General features: G+C 38.3%; 1 protein-coding gene across 3 annotated transcripts in view; it reads left to right on the top strand.

The window, feature by feature from the left end:
* The window catches only part of ptpra (protein tyrosine phosphatase receptor type A), a 219091-nt gene that overhangs the window by 82083 nt on the left and 114941 nt on the right, over positions 1-22067 (top strand). For all 3 annotated transcript variants that reach the window (XM_059965672.1, XM_059965671.1, XM_059965670.1), the window contains exons 2-4: positions 5473-5522; positions 19824-19903; positions 20441-20749. In XM_059965672.1, the coding sequence (XP_059821655.1) occupies positions 19831-19903; positions 20441-20749 (382 nt within the window). In that variant the 5' untranslated portion in view covers positions 5473-5522; positions 19824-19830. The remainder of the gene's footprint in view (positions 1-5472; positions 5523-19823; positions 19904-20440; positions 20750-22067) is intronic.

The following is a 22067-nucleotide window of genomic DNA, read 5'->3' as shown; positions in this document are numbered from 1 at the left end:
GTGGTTTAATTACTGGAATACATATGTTTCTTTACGTGTTTTATATGCATAGAAAGGTAAAATATATGCTATATACTAAGACAAACATTTCACTAACTGACGCTAAATAATACCGGATGTACTTGTTCTGACTTAAATACAAATCCGACTTAAAGACGGATTCAGGAACGGAACTCATTCATAACCTGGGGACTGCCTGTATAGGTTTCTATAGATGCTTAAAATCTATGTATTTATTATATATATTAGATATTTTCTGCTAGAAATTTGGGACAATAGGATTCTGCTTTCATGCATTGTCGAGCAATTTGGCAAGTTTTATTGTGCAATAAGTTTGAGTCATGTTCTGTTGAAAATATTGGTAAAATAGTTATGAAAAAGCATAAATTAATAATTTCAATGTTGAGGGACAAACTTGACATTTTAACAGATGCACATGTTTACAAAGCCATCTGTGTTCTAAAACTGGAAAACTGAAGATAAATTTAATAGACCTTTCTAGTTAACATGTGTTAAATCAAATATAAGTCATTGAAAATGCAGCGAGATGGCACTAGATAACAAATTAAGAACACAAGTTTATAATTCAAATAATTCTTACTTTCTAGGTTTTGTGAAAAATGAACTTATTTTTCTTTTAAAAAAAGCAGCTTCGACTCAGCTGTCATGTATCTGTCTCAGCACTCGGATATCTGTCTCAGGAGCCAACATCAGAACATCTTTCAAGAGGATGACTAATTACAACGCAATAGACCCCAATTGGAGTACCTGGAAGGCACTAAAAACTTGTGCCAACCAACTAGCTGGAGTGTTTTAAAGACACTTTCAACCTCTCACTGCTGCAGTAGGTTGTTCCCATATCCTACAAAAAGGCATCAATCATACCAAGATGAGCAGGATGAGCTGCATCAATGACTGTTGCCCAGTAGCACTCACATCTGTTGTGATGAAGTGCTTTGAAAAGTTGGTCATAGTTATAAGTGCTCCTGCTGAGCAAGGATGTGGACACACTGTATTTTGTCTACCACTACCAATCTCACTAGCTCTCCTCGACCTTCAACCACATGGACAATAGCAATGCTATCTGTAACTAAGTCCTTGATTTCCTCATTAGGAGACTACAGTCAGTGCAGATCAGAAATAAAATCTCCTCGCTGACAGTCAACACCAATGACCTCAAGAGTGTACTTTCTCTACACTGAGGACTGTGTGGCTAGGCCCAGCGCTAATGCTATCTATAAATTTGCTGTTGATATAACTGTTGTTGACAGAATCTCAGTGGTGGCGAGGGAGCATACAGAAGTCAGATATATTGGCTGGTTGAGTTGTATCATAACAACAACCTTGCACTCAATGTTAGTAAGACCAAAGAATTGATTGTGGACTTCACAAAGAGGAAATCTGGAGAGCACACAGCAGTTCTCATTGAGGGGTCAGCAGTGGAAAGAGTGAGTAGCTTCAAGTTCCTTGGTATCAACAGCTTTGAAGATCTGTACTGGGTCCAATATATTGAACATAATTATGAAGAAAGCACGTCAGTGGCTATATTTCATTAGGAATTCGAGAAGATTTGTATGTCACTAAGGATTCCAGCAAATTTCTACAGATCTACCGTGGAGAACATTCTGACTGGTTGTTTCAATGTCTGGTTTGAAGGCACCAGACTAGAGGATTGGAAAAAGCTGTGGAGGTTTGCTAACTCAGCCACTTCCAGCACGGGCATTAGCCTCCCCAGCATCGATGACATCTTCAAAATGCGATGCCTCTAGAAAGTGGCAATCCATCTTGAATTATTTTCACCAATCAGGGCATACAGGATATCCACAATCTACATCCCCTCCTTGCCCTGCACCTACCATCACACCTCCACATACCAACTGCTATTGTCCCGAACTTCACCTCCCCTAGCCCCCACCTTCCACCAACTCCCCAGTCATCATTGACTCACCATCATTATTGAGCAGGTGAGAAGGGCTCTGGGGAAACTCAGATAAGGCAAATCATCGGGACCGGATGGCATGAACCCCAAGGTCCTGAAAGAGTGAGCTGAGCAGTTGTGTGGAGTTCTCCGGTGCATTTTCAATCTGGGTCTCTTCTATGTGGAAAATATCATGAGTGGTCCCAGGACCCAAGAAGGGCGACCTGCTTGAATGACTCCTGTCTGTTGCCTTGATCTCTTACATCATGAAGACCCTAGAGAGGCTGGTCTTAGCTCATCTGCAGCCCCTGGTCAGATCAACCCTTGATCCCCCACAATTTGCCTACCAGGAGCACCTTTGGAGTCGACAATGCTGTAATCTACCTGTTGAACAGAGCCTTCTACCATTTGGATAAGCAGGGCAGCATTGTGAGGATAATGTTTTTTTTGATTTCTTGGGTGCCTTCAATACCATACAGTCCTTAGGGGGTAAAAGCTCTGTTCACTGCAGTTTGGTACTTCCAGTGTAATCTGGATAATCTGATAGGCAGACTACAGTTTGTGTGGCTTCAGAGCTGCGTGTCAGACATGGCTTTAAGCAACACTGGGTCCCCACAGGGGACAGTATTGGCTCTCTTCCTGTTTATCCTGTATACTGTGGGCTTTAGGTACAACACTTGGTCATATCATCTGCAGAAATTCTCTGATGACTCAGCAATAGTAGTGTGTATAAAGGGGGAACAGGAGGATGCAAAAAGGCCCTGGTGGAGGACTTTGTGAAAATGGTGCAAGCTGAATCATCTGCAGCTCAGCATCAGTAAGACAAAGGAGATGGTGATGGACTTTAAGAAGACCAAGCCTGCACTGCTCCCTGTACCATTGATGGTGAGGATGAAGTGAAGACCTTCAGGTACCTAGGGTTGCACCTGGATGACAGGCTTGAATGGAGCACCAACACAGAGGCTGTGTACAAGAAGTGCCAGAGTCACCTCTACTTCCTTAAGAGACTGAGGTCCTTTGGAGTATGCAGGGCTCTCCTTCACATGTTCTACCAGTCCATCATTGCCCATACCATCTTCTATGTAGTGGTGTGCTGAGGCAATGGCATCAACATGGGTGATACCAACAGGTTTAATAAACTGATTAAAAAGGCTGGCTCTGTTATAGGAATCAAACTGGATACACTGGATGCTGTGGTAGAACAAAGGACCCTATTGAAGATCCTGGCATTTCTAGAAAATGTTTCTCACCCTATGCATACCATCTTGGCTGAACAGAGGGGAACTTTTAGTAATAGACTAAAACAACTACACTGCTCTGAAGAGCGCTGTATAAGGTCATTCTTGCCCTCAGCCATTAGACTCTATAATGAGTCAACCTATAGCTGGGGAAGTGATGACATCCCCCTCCTGTTAGACTGTTTGAGTAAATTATTTTTTATTCTTTCTTTCTTCTGTTCTAGGCCATTGTATAGAAAGAAGGGATTACAGGTGTTTCCCCCCCCTTTTTTTTTTACAAAGGTAGGGCATTCCTATGAAACCTTTCTTAAGTCGAAATGGTGTAAAGCAAAGATCCATTAATTTATATGGGAAAAATTCTTGTAAAAGCGAAAATCCTCTTAGTAATGCGAAAACAGGTTACTAATGTAGGTCTTTTGTAAAAGCAAAGTGGTGTAAAGCGAACATTTGTAAAGCGGGGGACACCTGTAATCCAGTTAGGTATTTAATTACTCATTTAATTAGGTTGGCACTACATCACAGACTCTGTTTTCTATGTTCAAAGTTCAAAGTAAATTTATTATCAAAATACATGTATGTACTTATATAATATACACCATATGCAACCATGAGATTTATTTTCTTGCAAGCATACTCAAAAAATCCATTATTGAATAATCACCGTAATATTACCAATGATTGACTACACCAACTTGGGCGTTCAGCTTGTGTGTAAAAGACAACATACTGCAAATACAAGAAGTTCTTTAAAAAAAAAGTAAACAATAAATAACAAGAACATAAGATAAAGTGTCATTGAAAATGAGTCCAGGTTGTTGGAACATTTCAGTGATGGGGCAAGTGAAGTTATTCCCTTTTGTTCCCGAGCCTGATGTTTGAACCTGTTCCTAAACCTGCTGATGAGGCTTCTGTACCTTTTTCCTGATGGCAGCAGCAAGAAGAGAGCACAACCTGGGTGGTGGGGGTCCCTGATGATGGATGCTGCTTTCCTGCAACAACACTTCACGTAAATGTGCACAATGGTGGATAGGGCTTTAACTGCAATGGACTGGGCCATAGTCTCTACTTTTTGTAGAATTTTCTGTGCAAGGGCATTGGTGTTTCCATATCAGGCTTTGGTGCAACTAATCAATAATACTCTCCACCACACATCTGTAGAAGTTTGTCAAGGGTTTAGATGTCGTGCTAAATCTTCACAAGTTCCTAAGGAAGTAGAGGTGCTGTGCTTTCTTCATAATTGCTGTTATAGGCTTGGCCCAGGACAGGTCCTCTGAAATGATAACTCCAAGGAATGTAAAGTTGCTGAACCTCTGCACTTCTGATCCTCTGAAAACTGGCTTATGGACCCCTGGTTTCCTCTTCCATCAATAATCAGCTTCTTGGTGATGCTGACATTGAGTAAGAGGTTTTTGTAATGGCACCAGTCAGCCAGATTTTAAAACTCCCTCCTTTCTGCTGATTTGTTCCCACTTTTGATTCAGCCTACTACAGTGGTGTCATCAGCACACTTAAGTATGGTATTGGAGCTGTGTTTATCTACACAGTCATAAGTGAGTAGATCAGGGGGCTAAACACACAGCCTTGTGATATGCCTGTGCTGATGATGATTATGGAGGAGAAGGTGTTACCAATTCTAATTGGGGTCTACAGGTGAGGAATTTGTGGATCCAGTTGCCCAAGGAGGTATTTGAGACCAAATTGTTGAAGCTTATTGATTAGTTTTGAGGAGATGATACCTGCAGTGCCTCAGTAGCATTGGTGCAGCATCACCTGCGTTTAATACTGAAAAGGTTTGGCTAATGGCTTCTGGTAAAACTTAACCCATAAAGGTTAACATACTAAGAAATTCAACTTAAGTTTAACAAATTATGAATGTACATGCAAGATATAATAGCTTTAAATAGATGAGGTCTTATTGCTGCAACATGCTAAGTTTCCCATATGCGTTAAACACATTGCTGCTAGATAACTGGCCTGTTTCGGCAGACCTTCAACATTAGTATACAAAATAGTCTGCACATGGAATGAAGTTAGTTGCACTGAAAATGGACACCCACAATATGTACAGGTCTTTAAAGGCAAGATAGCATGACACTTTCTGAATAATTTCAGTGCTTAACTGCTTAAAATAAATTGTATTTGGTCTCTGGAATTAGTTACGTACTGTATTTTTTTCTAACTTGCTGCTCTTTGTTTAGTTGCGACCTTTTTACAATAAATCTTCCAGAGAATCTTCTATTTTGATTCCAATTTATTGTGTTAACTCACATTACAAGTGTCTACAAGCTCTGATGATGTCACTTTTTATAATTTCAGATATCGTCATCAAAATCTTTTATGGATCCCAAATGAAGTAATCTTGAAAGGTAGGTGTTCATAACCATTAAAGTATTAAATTAGGAAAAATGGAAAATAATGTCAATCTGATGTGTTGAAGTATATGTAATGGACTGTGGGAGAAAATTATGCCTCTGTTTTTCTCATACATAAACATTTAAAATTTGGGCAATGTGTGTAAAATTCTGTACCATATTTTGCAGTTTTTGAACATTGAGGATGTTAATGTGAAACAAGGAAAGCTGAGTTGCATGATAGAAGAGCAAATTTAGCTGATTTTGCATGCTATTTGCTAATTTTTGCTGATGTAACACAACTTATCACAGTCAGAAATTAAAAGGTTAGCTAAGTTCTACTGTGTTCTACTGAGCTTCCTGTAGAAGTCGTAGAGGCCAGTTCAGTTGTGTCATTTAAGGTAAAATTGGATAGGTATATGGACAGGAAAGGAGTGGAGGGTTATGGGCTGAGTGCGGGTAGGTGGGACTAGGTGAGATTAAGGGTTCGGCATGGACTAGGAGGACCAAGATGGCCTGTTTCCGTGCTGTGATTGTTATATGGTTATATGTGTTATGACTGACCTGTGTAAATGGAATGATGTTTGGAGGCTATGACTTTAATTAAAAGTCACCTTGACGTTATTTTTTTACTTTTATCTTAATGAAAGAAGCATATAAATTTCACAAATGGTTGGTAAACTTTGAGCAATAATTATAAAAAATGACATCATCAGAGCTTATTGTCATTTGCAACATGAGTTAACAAAATAAACTGTAGGAATTAAACTGGAATCTAAATCGTAATTGACTGCATATTAGTAAACATTATGGTAGTAATGAAAAAGAATAAGGTTGAAACTAGTATTGGGGGTAGGGCTGAATGCTCCTCCAAGTAAAAAATGGTGGTAAGATTAGAGAACCTTGGTTAACAAAGGAAACTGAGAGGTTGATCTTGAAGAAAGAAGCATATATCAGATAAAGGAAATTGTTATTGATTGAGTTCCTTGTGGGTTTTAGAGGATATAGGAAAGATGTTAAGAAGGTAGATGGGATGCTAAAGGTAGTAGTGGAGAGTTGTTTTCCTAAAACCTGTGCTATATCACAGGGTCAGCGATCGGATTTTCTTGATTTTATGTATTTTGTGTGTGTGTGTGTGTGTGTGTTCGTGTTCAAAATAAGTTCAGATTTTTAAAAATTGGAAGTACATGTATGTAACCATATACCACCCTGTGGCTCATTTCCTTGTAAGCATACTCAGCAAATCTGTAGAATAGTAACTATAACAGGATCAATGAAAGATTAGCCAGAGTGCAAAAGAGATCAAAATTGTGCAAATGCAAATATAAATAATGAGAACATGAGATAATGAGATATTTGGCTGTGGGTATATTTCAATGATGGGACAAGTGAGTGTACTTATCCCTTTTTATTAAAGAGCCTGATGGTTGAGGGGTAGTAACTGTTCTTGAACCTGGTGGTGCAAGTCCTGAGCCACTTCTACTTTCTTCTGATTGTAGCAGCGAGAAGGGAGCATGAGCTGGAGGATGGAGATCTCTGATGGATGTTGCTTTATTATGAAAGTATTTCATGTAGATGTGCTCAGTAGTTGGGAGGGCTTTACCCGTGATGTGCTGGGCTGAATTACTACCTTTTGTAGGATTTTCTGTTCGAAGGTATTTGTGTTTCTATACTAGGCTGTGATGTACCCAGTGAATATACTCTCCACCACACATCTATAGAAGTTTGTCAACATTTTAGATGCCATGCCGAATCTCCACAGACTCCCAAGAAAGTAGAGGCATTGCATTGCCTTCTTCACAATACTCCACCTCTGATCCTCTAACGAGGACTGAATTATGGACTTCTGGTTTCCCTCTCCTGAAGACTACAATCTTGATCTTGCTGATGTTGAATGAGAGGTTGGTACTATGACACCATTCATTCAGCCAAATTTCCAATCTCCTGTATGCCTTCTACAAAAACTATTTGGAGTCAGGTGTTCCAACCAATGAGATGAGATTGGAGGTGTGGACTGTAGAAATGCCCTGCCTGGAAGAAAATGACACAGTCAAGTTACTGATAGAGCCTGCTCTTCTCAAGAAAAATCTATTTAAGTGCACCATGACTCGATCAAAACAACTTTCAGAGGACCTTAGAAGAAGAATTGTAGAGATGCACGAAGCAGGAAAAGGCTACAGAAGCATTTCTAAAGACCTGAGTGTTCATCAGTCCACAGTAAGAGAAATTGTCTACAAGTGGAGGAAACTCAGTCTTGTTGCTACTCTCCCTAGGAGTGGGCATCCTGCAAAGATCTCACCAAAAGCACTAAATGCAATGCTGAAGGAGGTGAAAAAGATCGAAGGGTAACAGCAGAAGTCCTGCAGGAATCTGTAGAACTTGCTAAAGTCTCTGTTCAAGTGTCCACTACAAGAAAAACACTGTAAAGGACGTTGTTCATGGAAGAACACCATGGAGGAAATTGCTGTTCTAAAAAAAAACATTACTGTACATCTCAAGTTTGCAAAAGACATCTGAATGTTCTACAATGCTTCTGAGACAATGTGCTGTGGACTGATGAGATGGAAGTTGAATTCTTTTTGGCAGAAATGCACATTACTATGTTTGGAGGAAGAAGGGCACTGCACATCAATACCAAAACCTCATCCTAGTTGTGAAGCATGGTGGAAGGAGGTTTGGAGCTGCTTTACTGCCTCAGGGCCTGGACAGTTTGCAATCGTTGAAGGAACAATGAATTCAAAATTGTATCTTGACATTTTTTACAGGAGAACATCAGGGTAGCAGTCCATCACCTGAAGCTTAATAGAAGTTGGATAATGCAATAAGACAATGATCTGAAAGGCAAGAGTAAATCAGCAAGAGGTTGGTTTTGGAATGGCTGAGTCAAAGTCTTGTCAATCTTAATAGAAATGTTGTGGAAGGACCTGAAGCAAGCAGTTCATGCAAGGAAACCCACCAACATCCCAGAGTTGAAGGAGTTTTGTAAAGAGGAATGGCTTAAAATTCCTCCAAGCCAATGTGCAGGACTGATCAGCAGGTCTGGAAATGTTTGATGAAATTATCGCTGTGGGTGGGGGCGGGGGGGGGAGAGAGTGGTCACACCAGTTACTGAATGCAAAGGTTCACATACTTTTTCTAACAAATATATGAGGGGTGATTGATTAGTTTGTGGTCTAAAGTAGGAGTCAATTTTAGAAAACCTAGAGCATTTATTTTTTAACATAGACCCCTTCTACATTTATACACTTAGTCCAGCGGCCGTGGAGCTTACGGATCTTGGTCTTCCAGAAAGTGTCCACAGCAGGGGTGATTGATAAGTTCATGGCACAAGGTAGAAGGAGATGAGTTATATAGCTCTCGTTATATGCACATGCAGTTCAACTCTTTGAGTGATTATGCAGAATGTTTGAAGTTAATAACTCATCGGGGTGATTGATAAGTTTGTGGCCTAAGTTATTAGTTATGTTTTTAATTTCAGTCTTTCTGGAGATCTAAGATCTGTATGGTCCACAACCGCTGGACTAAGTGTGTAAATGTAGGAAAGGACTATGTTGAAAAATAAATGCGCTAGGTTTTCTAAAATTGACTCCTTCTACCGTAGGCCACAAACTTATCAATCACCCTTCGTATGTAAAATTGGATCATTTTTCTCATAAATAAATGAACAAGTATAATATTTTGTGTTATTTATTTAATTGCATTCTCTTTATTTAGTTTTAGGATTTACGTGAAGATCTAATCACATTTTAGGTCATATTTATGCAGAGATAGAGAAACTTCTGCAAGGTTCACAGACTTACTAGCACTACTGTTTAATATTGTTTTAGAACCATTATTCCTGAGGGACTTGTTAACTTTGGAAGGTGCTTGCTTACAGAATGTCATCTTTAAAGAAAATACTGGTTTGCTCTGTACTACCATTTAATTATACACCAGTGGCCACTTTATGAGGTACACTTGTACACCTGCTTGTGAATGGAAATATCTAATTAGCCAATCACCTGGCAGCAACTCAGTGCATGAAATCATGCAGATATGGTCAGGAAGTTCATATGTTCAGACCATCAGAATGGGGAAGAAATGTGATCTAAGTAACTTTGACCATGAAAGGATGATCGCTGATGCCAGATGAGTAAGTTTGAGTATCTCAGAAACTGCTGATCACCTAGGATTTTCATGTACAACAGTATCTAGAGGTTACAGAGAATGGTATGAAAAACAGAATTAAAAAATCAATGAGTGGCAGTTCCATCGGCAAAAACACCTTGTTAATGCCTTGTTTCTTCTGAATGCTTTGGTCAAGCTGACAGGGCAACCATAACTCAAATAAACATGCGTTACAACAGTGGTGTGCAAAAAAACATCTTTAAGTGCACAACAAATCAAACTTTGAAGTGTAAGAGTTACAGCAGCAGAAAACCACCCCAGGTTCCACTCCTGTATCTAATAATGTGGCTACAGAGTAAATATCCACAACAATTATATGCTGAAATAATTCCAAGTGTTTAAAGTGATTTACAATGCCATTTTTGGTTTTGTTTTGCCCATTAATTAGGTAAATAGTTGCAAGCAGTTCTGATTTTTTGAAACAGCGAAATTCTACAAGGTTCAGAAAATTTCTACCACCATTGTATATGAAGGTCAGATCACATTTTATGGGTAATTAAAGCAGAAAAAAACCAGGTAAATGCAAAGGGTTCATGGACTTTTTCTTGCAACCGTATGACACCATATACAAGCCTGAGATTAATTTTCTTGCAAGCATTCAACGTTAATACAAATATACACAATAGGATCAATGAATGACTGCTCTAAACAGGATGGACAAACAAACCATGTGCAAAAGACAACAAACTGCAAATACAAATTAAAAAATGCTACTAATAATAGTAATAGTAAATAAGCAATAACTAATGAGAACATGAGATGAAGAGTCCTTGAAAGTGAGTCTATAGGTTGTGGGAACAGTTCAGTGATGGGACAAGTGAAGTTGATGTTTCAATGCAGGTGCACCTTAAGGATGCATGCTTAAACCACTCTTTTCTCATGACTGTGTGTCTAAGCACGGTTCAAACAGCATATACGAATTCATCGATGATACCATTATTGTGTTACATACCCCGTGGGTATCTTGTGATTGTCTTAGGACCATGATGTAATTGAGTATCTGGTGAGCATGATGGTCTTATGATGGTGGGGTGGTGTAATTTCCCACCAGTGTGAGGTATCATGATATAATTTTCCCGCCAGTGAGAGGTCATGTGATGGCCTGTTCCAACAGGTATAAAATGGGAAAGCCTTGCTGTGATGCAGGTCAGTTCATTGTTTAATTTGTCAGTTACTCCATTATGCTGCGTATTCATCTCATTTTGCAGTTTTGTTTAAAGTGGAGTTTTATTTTCTACTGTAAGTAGTACTGGCAGTTTTTAAAATCACTGCCAGTTATGTTTGATGTATCTTAGATTTAATTTTAAAGTCTAAGTATTGGAGAGTGAAGATTTGCCGAAGTGTGGGAACACAAAGGATTGAGTAAAGTTGGTGTCATCGGCGGTAATACAGGATTGACCTTGTTGAATCTTTGTTCAAGGAATTAGTAACCTGCATCTGAGATAATCCCTGTCGTGTAAGGGCTGAAAGGGTTGGGGCAGTGTTATTCATCAAGGAAAAGGTCAGTTCCTTTAAGCCGTTTTTATTTCCTTCGTTGTAAATCGGAGCATATTTCGGCTGGGATCAGCAGTAACGTCACATTATCGAGGAATTCTTTACTTCAGGAAAGTCTCTCCATGTTGACTATCTAAATCACTTGGACTTTTACATTTATCACTTTAAGACTTCGCATTTCTCGCTTTAAGAACTATGTTCGCATTTATCACTTTAAGAACTGTTCGAGTTGCTGTATAGCAGTTAACTTCCAGTTAAGTTAGTCGTTTGTTTACTTTTCATTTGTTGTTGAGCTGAGTTTAAATAAATGTTTCTTTGTTTATAAAAAAAAATCTGTCTCAATTCTATGTTTATTGTTGCCAGATCATAACAATTGGTAAAATCTCAAATGATGATGAGATTTCCAGGAGTGAGAAAGATCCTTTGGTTGATTTATGTCATAACAACCACCTTGCACTCAATGTCAGCATGATTAAATAAATGATTGTGAGCTTAAACAAGGAACAGCTGAGAGAACAAGCTCTATTTCTCATTAAGGGGTTAATGTTGCTCAGCCCATGAACAGCTTCAGGTTCCTGAGTATCACATTTTAGAGGATCTATCCTGGGCCCAACACGTTGATGCAATCATAAAGAAGATAAGCCAGTGGCTCTACTTGGTTAGGAGCTTGAGGAGGTTTGGAATGCTACCAAAGTTTTGCAAATTGCTATAGATGTATGGTTGAGAGCGTTCTGACTGATCGTAAAACTGTCTGGTATGGAGGCTGTAATAGCTAGGACCATTTGATATTGCTTAGTCACTTGCACTCACTCTGTTAGCCATTTCTGAGCCCATCTACATAATTAAATGTTAAGAGTACCTGGCTTCTCCGCCTAGTCAGGTAGCATGTTCCTTCTGCCATCCGATTCTTAAATGGACATCGAGTCCATCAACACTCCTCAATTTTTTATTATTTCTGTTTTTGCACTACTTTTAATTTAACAAATGTAATATACATATGCACTTACTGTAATATATATACTTAATTATTTTTTCTATATTACATATCGTATTGTACTGCTGCTGCTAAGTTAACAAATTTTACAACATATGCCTGTGATATTAAACCAGATTCTGATTCCGTTGCCTCTCAGAGCGGAAAGTAAGCGGAAAGTACTCTTTTATAAGCAATATTCTGCTCTTCTGTCCCTGAAATTTGCCTACCCATGAATTCTACCTTGCTATTGCTGTTTTGCACTAATTTTTAATGTCTTATACTATACTGCTGCCACAAAAAAAAATTATGACCCATGTCAATGACAATGAACCTGATCCTGGTTCTGATTCCTACTATTTCCTTATTTAGTACTTAATCTGATGTTTCAGCCCATTTAACCTCTTCATATTAGCTGTATATGTATCTTCTTGCAGTTTACTTTTCTGATTTTGATTCATAAATCTACTTGCATTTCTCCCTTTTTACATTCTGCTGAAGGGTTACAGGTCTAAAATTCTAACTTTCTTTTTCCACAGAAGCTGTCTGACTTTGCCAAGCTTTTCCAGTTTTTAATTTTGCTTTTCAAATTTCAGTTTCAGCTGTTCTGTGCTCTTACTGGGGGGGGGGGGAGCTTTGTGATACAATATAGAAATATCTGTTTTCAAGCTTTGTGTCAGTATACTTTAATGGATTTTTGAATTAAGTAGAGTATCTGCAGTGACTCTTTTGTTGTATGTTCTACATTAATTTTGCTTTGTGAATGTATCCCTACTGGAATTGAATTCCCTGAAGATTACCATCCAACTGTTTCAGAATCAGAGTACGGTTTAATATCAATGGCATATGTCGTGAAATTTGTTGTGTGGCAGCAGTATATTGCAATACATAAAATAAATATAAATTGCAATAAGAAATTCATATAAAAATTAAATTAAACAAGTAGTGCAAAATTAGAGGAAGAAAAATGGTAAGGTAGTGTTCATGGGTTTATTGTCCTTTCAGAAATCTGATGACAGAGTGGAGGAAGCTGTTCCTGAAACGCTGAGTGTGTGTCTTCTGGCTCCTGTACTTCCTCCTTGATGGTAGCAATGAGAAGAGGTTGTGTCCTGTCCTGAGGAGGTCATAATGGATAATGTATGCCACCATTTTGAGGCATTGCCCTTTGAAGGTGTCCTCAATGCTGGGGAGGCTAGCGTCCATGATGGCTGAGCTGGCTGAGTTTACAGCTTTCTGTTATTTTTTCAAATACTCTGCAGTGGGTCCTCTATACTAGAGAGTGATGCAACCAGTTAGGATACTTTCTGCAGTACGCCTGTAGGAATTTCCGAGAGTCTTAAGTCTCCATAAACTCCTTATGAAATATAGCCACTGTTGTGCTTTCTTTGCAATTGCATCAATATGTTTGGCCCAGGATAGATCTTCAAACATGTTGGCACCACAGAATTTGAAACTTCTCATCCTTTCTACTGCTGATCCCATGATGAATACTGACTCCACCTTCCTAAAGTCCACAATCAATTCCTTGGTTTAACTGATGTTGAGTGTGCCATTGTTGCAACACCAATCAACCAGCTGATCCAGGGAGATTGTATCTGCTGTCAGGCTATTGTGTTGATAACTGAATTGCAGCGAGTCCAGGGTCTTGCTTAGGCAGGAGTTGATTCTGGCCATGACCAACCTCTCAAAGAATTTCATTACAGTAGATATAAGTGTAGCTGGGCTATAGTTGTTCAGGCAGCTCACCCTACTCTTCTTGGACACCAAAATGATTGCTGCCATTTTCATTATCCTAGAGGGATTTCCAGGTTTTGTATCCTGTTGAAAACCAGAAGCCACATATGCATCCTTTGCAGGTGGTGCATTTGGCTGTTTTCTCAGGAGCTGGAAAAAAGATTTTTCTGCAAATTGTGCTTCCTAAATTGACTGCATTCAGACTCCATTGGCAAGGCAAAAGATGTTAATTCCAGGCTGAGGAAGAAAATACTGATTTTATGATTGGACTGAACAATTACAATTGTATTAGTATTTGCAAAAAAATTAAGAAGAAAGCAGGGGAAATTAATGAAATAGTTGTTTCAAAGATATTTCAGACCTGCAGTTTCTGCAGTTTTTAACATTTCATTGTTCCATCATTGGCTTTTGTAACATTTTCTATAGCTGCATGTATTGTCCAATTTTGCTGGATAGCTATCTTAGCTGCATGAATGTTCATGAGACACTAGGATTGGCATATAGTTTAGTTTTGCTCTGCTATTGCACAGTATCTAGAAGCACCATCGGAAAATTTGGTGATCAGAGTGATCTTGGGGTGCAAGCCCATAGCACCTTCATTGTGGCAACACAATTAATGGGATTGGTAGATGCATAGCATTCTTACCTTCATTAGTTGGAGCCCTGAGTAAAAGTCAGGAAGTCATGTTGCAGCTGTATAAAACTTTGGCTAGGTTTCATTTAAAGTATTGTGTGTAAATCTGGTCACTACATTACAGGAAAAATGTGGAGGCTTTGGAGAGGGCACAGAAGATGCTCACCAGGATGTTGCATGGATTTGAGAGTTTTAATTATAAAGAGAGCTTGAACAAAGTTAGATTGTTTTCTTGAGAGTGTTGGCAGCTAAGGAATAACCTTTTGAAAGTATATATAAATTATAAAAGGCATATACTTAGTAGGCAATCAGATTCTTTCTCCCAGGGTTGTATAATATATGTTTAAGGTGAGATGGGTTATGTTTAAAGGAGATTTATAAGTTTCTGTTATTACACAGAGACATGCCTGAAATGTGATACCAGGAAATGGTCTAAGCAAAGCATTAGTGACATTAAGAGGCATTTCGACAGGTTCCTGAATGGGCAGAGAAAGGCAAATGGAATTAATCTGGATTGGCATCATGTTCGGCACAGCCACAGGACTATTTCTGTGTTGCACTGTTCTAGATACATGTAATGAGGAAACACCTGCTGTCTGTTGTTCTTAACTTTGAATGACAAAGCTAAGAAAAGGCAGTTGATATTTGTGAAGCTTTTTTTTAATAAAGCAATTTAAAAAAATTAACTTGCCGTAAATTCCGGTGTATAAGCTGACCCAGTGTATAAGGAAACCCCCCCTCCCCCCCATTTTCAAGGTTTTAAAAACGGACTTTTTCATGTTATCATTGTATAAGCCGACCCCTTTTGTACAGGTTTTTGACTTAACCAGAAAAGATTGCAAGATCTCACATGGCGGTACTCAGTTTTGCCAGATCCGGAACCTGGAAATTTTGTGAACCAGTACCTGCTAAGAAAATAGGCCGACATGTTGTAGAGCGTTATAAGCGAATTCCTAATAAATAAACCAGGGAAGTTTTGGATTGGGCTCCCAATGGTAAAGAATCCTCTGAAATGTAATCCCCGTAAAACCATTTAGCGCCCATTGTAAGCCTCGTTAAAACATAACACAGGGTGGCGGGATCAGTACCTGTACTCCGTATTGAGTTTGCGACCACCATGTACAAAAGATTAAAACAAATATGATATGATGCTGGCTTCAAGCTGAATGTTGTCGATTTTGCTAAAGGAACGAATAATTCTGCAGCTACTAAGTTCAGTGTAAACGAGAAACAAGTGAGAGACTGGAGAAAGGCAGAGGACACGCTGAGGGAAATGCCAAAGGCAAAATGTGCAAACCGCGGGAAAACATACCAGTGGCCAGTACTGGAAGAAAAGGTTTTAGAGTGGGTGATTTACTAGCGATCGTCTGGATACATTATTACCAGAGAAATTATTTGAGTTCAAGCGTTGAAATGGGCCAAAAAAACACGGAGGTCAGAGAAAGTTTCAACACTACGTGAAGTTGGTACACCTGATTTATGAATAGACGTGATCTTGTGTTGAGACAAAAAAAACAAAGGTTGCTCTGAAGTTGCCGAGTGAACTTGAGAATAAGAGTAAGGCCTTCCAATCGTTTGTAATCAAGCATCAAAAGGCACATTCTTACCTGCTCTCACTGATTGGTAACATGGACGAGACACCAATGTTCTTTGATTTTGCTGGCAACTCCACTGTCAATCAGAAGGGGGAGAAAACAGTCCTTGTCAAAACAACTGGACACGAGAAGCAACATTTTACTGTCGTGTTAACGTGTATGGCTGATGAGACCAAACTACCACTGATGGTGATTTTTAAGAGGAAAATATTCAGAAAGAAAGAAAAATTCCCGTGGGTGGTTGTTGTTTACGTTCAAGACCATGGCTGGATGGGTGAAGCAGGTTGCTTGAAGTGGGTTAAGGGGATGTGGCATCGACGTCCTGAAGGCTTCAGGAAGGAAAAGTCGCTACTTGCCTGGGACATGTTCAAAGTGCACTTGTCAGGTGAGACAAAAGCAACATTGAAAGCTGAAAATACGGACATTGCAGTCATCCCCAGTAGTTTGACATCCATGCTCCAGCCACAAGATGTGAGTTCAAACAAACCATTCAAAGAATTCATGCGTTGATAGTGGAATGAATGTATTTTCTTTTGTATTTGACTCAAAAGCAGCCAATAAATATGACCTGTCTTTCGTGTATTTGTTTTCTCAAAGTATAAGCGGACTCCCTGATTTGAGGACCAAAATTTAGGGCTTATACACTGGAATTTACGGTATACTGACATAAAGTCTATTTAGAGTCTACCATTTATTACTTAAATATTTGGTGTTATTACTTTAATGGATCTTGCGTTCCATTGAAAATAGTTTCACACATTTTTCTCTTCTGGCCGCTCAGCTGTAAATAATTATGTTTCTCTTAATTCCTTGTAACATTCAGCTGATTGAGCCTATGCTGACTCTCATAGCAATCCCATTCCACTACTTTCTTTGTAAACTCTTTACTGTCTTCATTCTCCAATCAGCCACTGAGACAGGGCAATTGATTGCACCTAGTGTAGGGATGTGGAACAAAATCTAGCCACAGGGAAAATGTGCAGTACACTGTATTGCACTCGTATAATAAGTCAATCTGTCCATTTACCTTTTAGTTACGTAAATTATTCTTCAAGTGCATATCGAATCTCAGTATAAAGGTATACATTGTGTTTAAATGTTTCTTACAGACTGCAAGTTTAAAAATGTTTTTCCCCAAATCCCCATGATCTAATTGCCTACAATTTAAAATCCATGTTCCTTGTTTCTTGAACTGATGCTGTTTATTTGAAAAATAATTTGTAAAATGTTTCTACTTGCCTGATCTAGACCATTTATTTGGTTCTATCAAATCTTCTCCCAACCTCCTTTGTTTCAAGGAAAACAAATCCACCACCTCCTTTGTAACCTTGTTGTTGAAATCTGCAAACCTCTGGAGCCATTCTTGTAGGTCTTGGCTGTACCATTAAGACTTCTACATAATGGTTCAAGTGTCGTGACCAGAATTGGAAACAAAACCAGAAGATGCATGCCAGATTACATTTGTGGAGTAAGAAGTGAAGTTAATGTTCGTGGACAATAATCCTTCATCAAAGGAGATGTTGTCAAGGACCTGAAATTTTACTGTTCCCCTTTTAACTGCATTTCCAGCTCCAGGTTTGATAAGCTATGTACATTTATCAGTTTCAATTAAACTGTACTGAAAACTTATGTATGGTCTCAAAATTATGTGGAAAATTGGACAGTACAGAAAATGCTATTTTAAAAAATCAGCGTCAAACTGCATTTGTGAAAGAAAAACAAACATTGTCAGAACCTTCAGCCTGAATCATTGACTATTTCTCTTCCACAGATTGGCCTAATTTGCTGTATTTTCTATTCACTTTTGAGCTTGACCATCATTTGCAGATTTTTTTCATGAGTTGTGCAAGAAAGAGTACCAGTGCCTCTACTTTCTGAGGCTAAAGAAATTTGGTGTGTTCCCTTGACCCTCACCAATTTTTATCAACACACCATAAGAAACACCCTGAATAGATACATCACTACTCTAGCAACTGTTCTGCCTGAGACTGCAAGAAACTGCAGAAATGTACACACAGCTCGGTGTCCCCTTTTGAGATCAGCCTACACTTGCTGCAGCCAATGTAATCAAATAATCCACCCATCCTGGGCATTCTCTTTTTTTACTCCCTGCAATACAGCAGAAGATTTAAAAGAGAGCCTGAAAGCAAGTACCACCAGTCTCAAAGAGATTTGAGACTATTGAAGTTACCCTAGTACGATAAGATGCACTCTTGACCTCATATCTACCTTGTTATGGCCTTGCACCTTACTGTTCACCTGCTTTGCACTTTCTCTGCAACTGTAACACTTTACTGTGCAATCTGTTATTTTCCCTTGTACTACCTCAATGATCCATGGACCAGCCAAGAATTTTGAGGAATCTAGAAGAGCGACTGCTGAAGGGAAGATGCAAGAAGAATCCTGCTACCCAAGCGTTGCATCCCAGCTGTTCCCTTGTCCCCACTGCTCCATAGTCTGCAGATCCAGCATTTGTCTCCACAGTCACCAACAATCATCTTGTCACTCCTGAGGACTCTTCTTTTCTCTTCCTGATCTTCGCAAGTAAAGAACCAGCCATCATCACCTCAATGCACTTTTTTAATACAGTCATTGTTTTAGGAACTGTAGTTCATTTATGGAGTTCAGATAAAGGGCAGTAAAGTTACATAATTGTTTCCAACTTTACAAGCAAGACTGAAAACAAAGTTTAAACATACTACAAGCAAAATAAATGGAGATGTGAAGAATGAATAGTACTAAGTGTATTTCGCAAGTTCGCAATAAATAATCTTCTTAGTTATTGCACTCCTTTGCTAAATCATTGCTGTGAAATTGCATAATAATTTTGTCACGACATTCTTTGCTATACAGTTGGCCCTCCTTATCTGTGGGGGATTGGTTCTGGGAGCCCCCGCGGATACCAAAAAACACGGATGCTCAAGTCCCTTAATGAACATGTCTCAGTGCGGTGGACTTTAGGACCCAGCGGGGCTCAGGACTTGCTGCCCGTGACTGCTGTTGAATCCGCAGTGTTTCTGGTCTCTTGATGGAAAACAATCACAACTGAAATAAAGTGGAAATAATAAGGCGTATGGAAAGAGGTGAAATGCCATCGGTTATTGGAAAAACATTAGGCTACAGTCAGTCAATGATCGGAACAATTTGAAAGGATAAAGTGTGAATAATGGAGATTGTGAAAGCCCTGCCCTGATGAAAGCTACAATTATTACTAAGCAACACAGTTGTTTAATTATTGAAATACATAACATTTCTTAAGTGTTTTATATGCAGAGAAAGGTAAAGTATATACTATATACTGACAAATGTTTGACTAACTGACATTAAATAATACCTGATGTACCTGTTCTGACTTGCACACAAATCTGACTTAGACTGCCTGTACTTTAAATCATCTCTAGATTACTTATAATACCTAATACAATGTAAATGTTATACTGTATTGTTTAGGGAATAATGACAAGAAAAACAAAGTCTGTACATCCTCAAACAACAAGTGCTGGAGAGAACTTCTGGGTTTTCCCAATCTGCAGTTGGTTGAATCCGTGCATGCAGAACTCGCGTATAAAGAGGGCCGACTGTATTCCTGTAACTGACTATTCATTGTCTCAATTTTAAGAGATATCTCAAACTTAAAATATGTGTGATAAGTTTAATACAGTTGAGATATTGCAAAATACATCTATGCTAAAATTATCTACTTTCACTTTTGTTTCCAGCATTACCATGGATATCTGGTTTCTGTTTTTGCTGCTGATTTGCAGTTGTCCTGTGTGTCCTAATGAACACAACACAACAGGTAAGTAATTGGAGGTCATTGGTATCTGAAGCAGACACTGCATTATAATCCCATGTGCTGCTTGTTTTATGGTCATTGAGTAAAACCATGTTTTAGATTAATTTCCAGTATAAAAACTTTGAATTATAAAATATTATATCATTCAGTAGTTTTGAGTATGAATAACAAAAAGTCAAATCTCTGTCATATTTAAAATGAATTGCGCCACAGTCTACACCAAAGATAAAATGAAAATTAAAGTATTTCAGATTGGTAAATCTACAAATATTAAAGCAGTTGTACTTCTGCTTGGATATTGAATTCAACATATGCTGATGGTATATTGTGAATTGGACGTTTCTGAATGTGATGAATCTAAAATGAATTTTGCATTGTTAATAGACTAAGTTTAGTAATGTGTGATATGAAAGATATTTTTCTATGTAATACTTCTGTTCCCTCTTTTTTTTTACTTAGCTGCTTCATTCATATAAAGGATAATTTATTTAGTGCATGCCCTTAGCCGGTTTCAGTTTTTGATCTGCTTTTTACTTTTAGTTTCTCCTTCTGCCACCACCATCATCACCTCAAGCTTAATAAATTCAACTATGCAACTAGAAAACTCAACAACCCAGGGTACCCCCAACCCAGGATCAGCAAATGTGACTGGAGATGGTTCACAAACTTTTAATACCACAGATGCTACCAGTGTGAATTCTACTATAGCTACAGCTGAAGCAACAAATAAACCATTGCAGGAAGTGACTCCAAACATTACAAATTCTAATGCTACAGCCAGTCCATCCATAACAGCAAGCGGAAAATCCAATGGGTCATCAGCCGAAACGACTGCCGTTCCCACATCAGGTAGAGCAAGCTGCTTCATGCCATTTTGTTCAGTTTTACTTTTGCTTGAAAGTAAATCCTGCTGTGATTGTGTTGTGCTGGAACAGAAAAAAAATACTGAACTTGTTGCATTGATTTATTAAGGAATGCATTTCTTTGTGATGTGTGGAGAAAATGTATTAATTATAAAATTTTAATCATCAACCACATTCTGCAAAGAAGGTGCATGGGTTTCATTTATCACACATTAACCTTTTACTGTGCATGAAATGTGTTTCTTGCATTTGTGTTACATGCATTGTGTTTGAAGTATGGGAGGAAATTACCTCACGGACTACTGTGCACTGTGGTCCTTTTTCTTCTTCTCTAATCCTTCTTTCTGATCCATCCATGTTTTCCATAATATGAAAGTGGCAAGTTAGCTGCTCTTTAGCTTCAGTTCTTGCTTTGCCAAAGGGAAAAAAAGTTTCACCCTTAAATTGTGAAGCAATTATTCTGGGATTTGACTCCACCGGAATGTTCAAAATACTACCATTTGCCTTATGAAAGGGGTCTTGAGCAAATAATTACTTAATTTGCATATTTCAGTGAGTCGGGTGAAAATTTTAATTTCTTTGGAGCTATAAAATGAGTAAAACACAATAAATATTCTTTTAAAACATTCTGAATAGTCTGTATTCAACCTATAATTAATTGAAATGATGATGTCAGGGGATTGTATGTCTTATATTTCAGTGTGTAACCATGGTTAAAGAAAACAAAGGCTCCACATTTATAGCAGGGATCACTGAATAACTAGTTGGCTTGATTATTGCAAATACTAGCTTATTTAGCCCATTGTGTTTGCACTGTTATGCTCTTTAATTACCAAGGCTATTAATTTATGGTGATTGAATAAGTGATTTTGTTTTATTGTAAATTATTAAGTTAATAATGAATTTTGAAAAACATGTTGGTGATATAAGCCCAATTAATTTTCAAAGGATCTTGCCGTGATAAGGCAGTTTTGATATACTTGACCTTAGTCTAGAATAGATGGTTATCTCCAGTCTTTTCAGAGACATTTTGATTCTAGGCTGTTCTTCATCACAATTCATATTCATTACCAAATGAGAAGATGCTAAATAACCGGCTGTGGAGTTCTTGATTGTATCACTCTTACAAATAATAGCCTAGGCATTTCAACCCCAGTTAATTTAAACTACAGACTCAAATATGGAGTGGCTGTAATTTTTGGAAATGTGTTTTGATAGAAAATTTATGTGTGATAGCTAGTTACTGGAAATATGTACGTTTCTGAAATCCTTATCTACATTAAAAATTAGTACAATTCTGTCTA

Source organism: Hypanus sabinus, chromosome 3 (assembly GCF_030144855.1).
Source record: "Hypanus sabinus isolate sHypSab1 chromosome 3, sHypSab1.hap1, whole genome shotgun sequence".
In the NCBI taxonomy this organism is placed as follows: domain Eukaryota; kingdom Metazoa; phylum Chordata; class Chondrichthyes; order Myliobatiformes; family Dasyatidae; genus Hypanus; species Hypanus sabinus.
The sequence above is the reverse complement of the archived record's forward strand: the minus strand, read 5'-3'. Positions and strand labels throughout refer to the sequence as shown.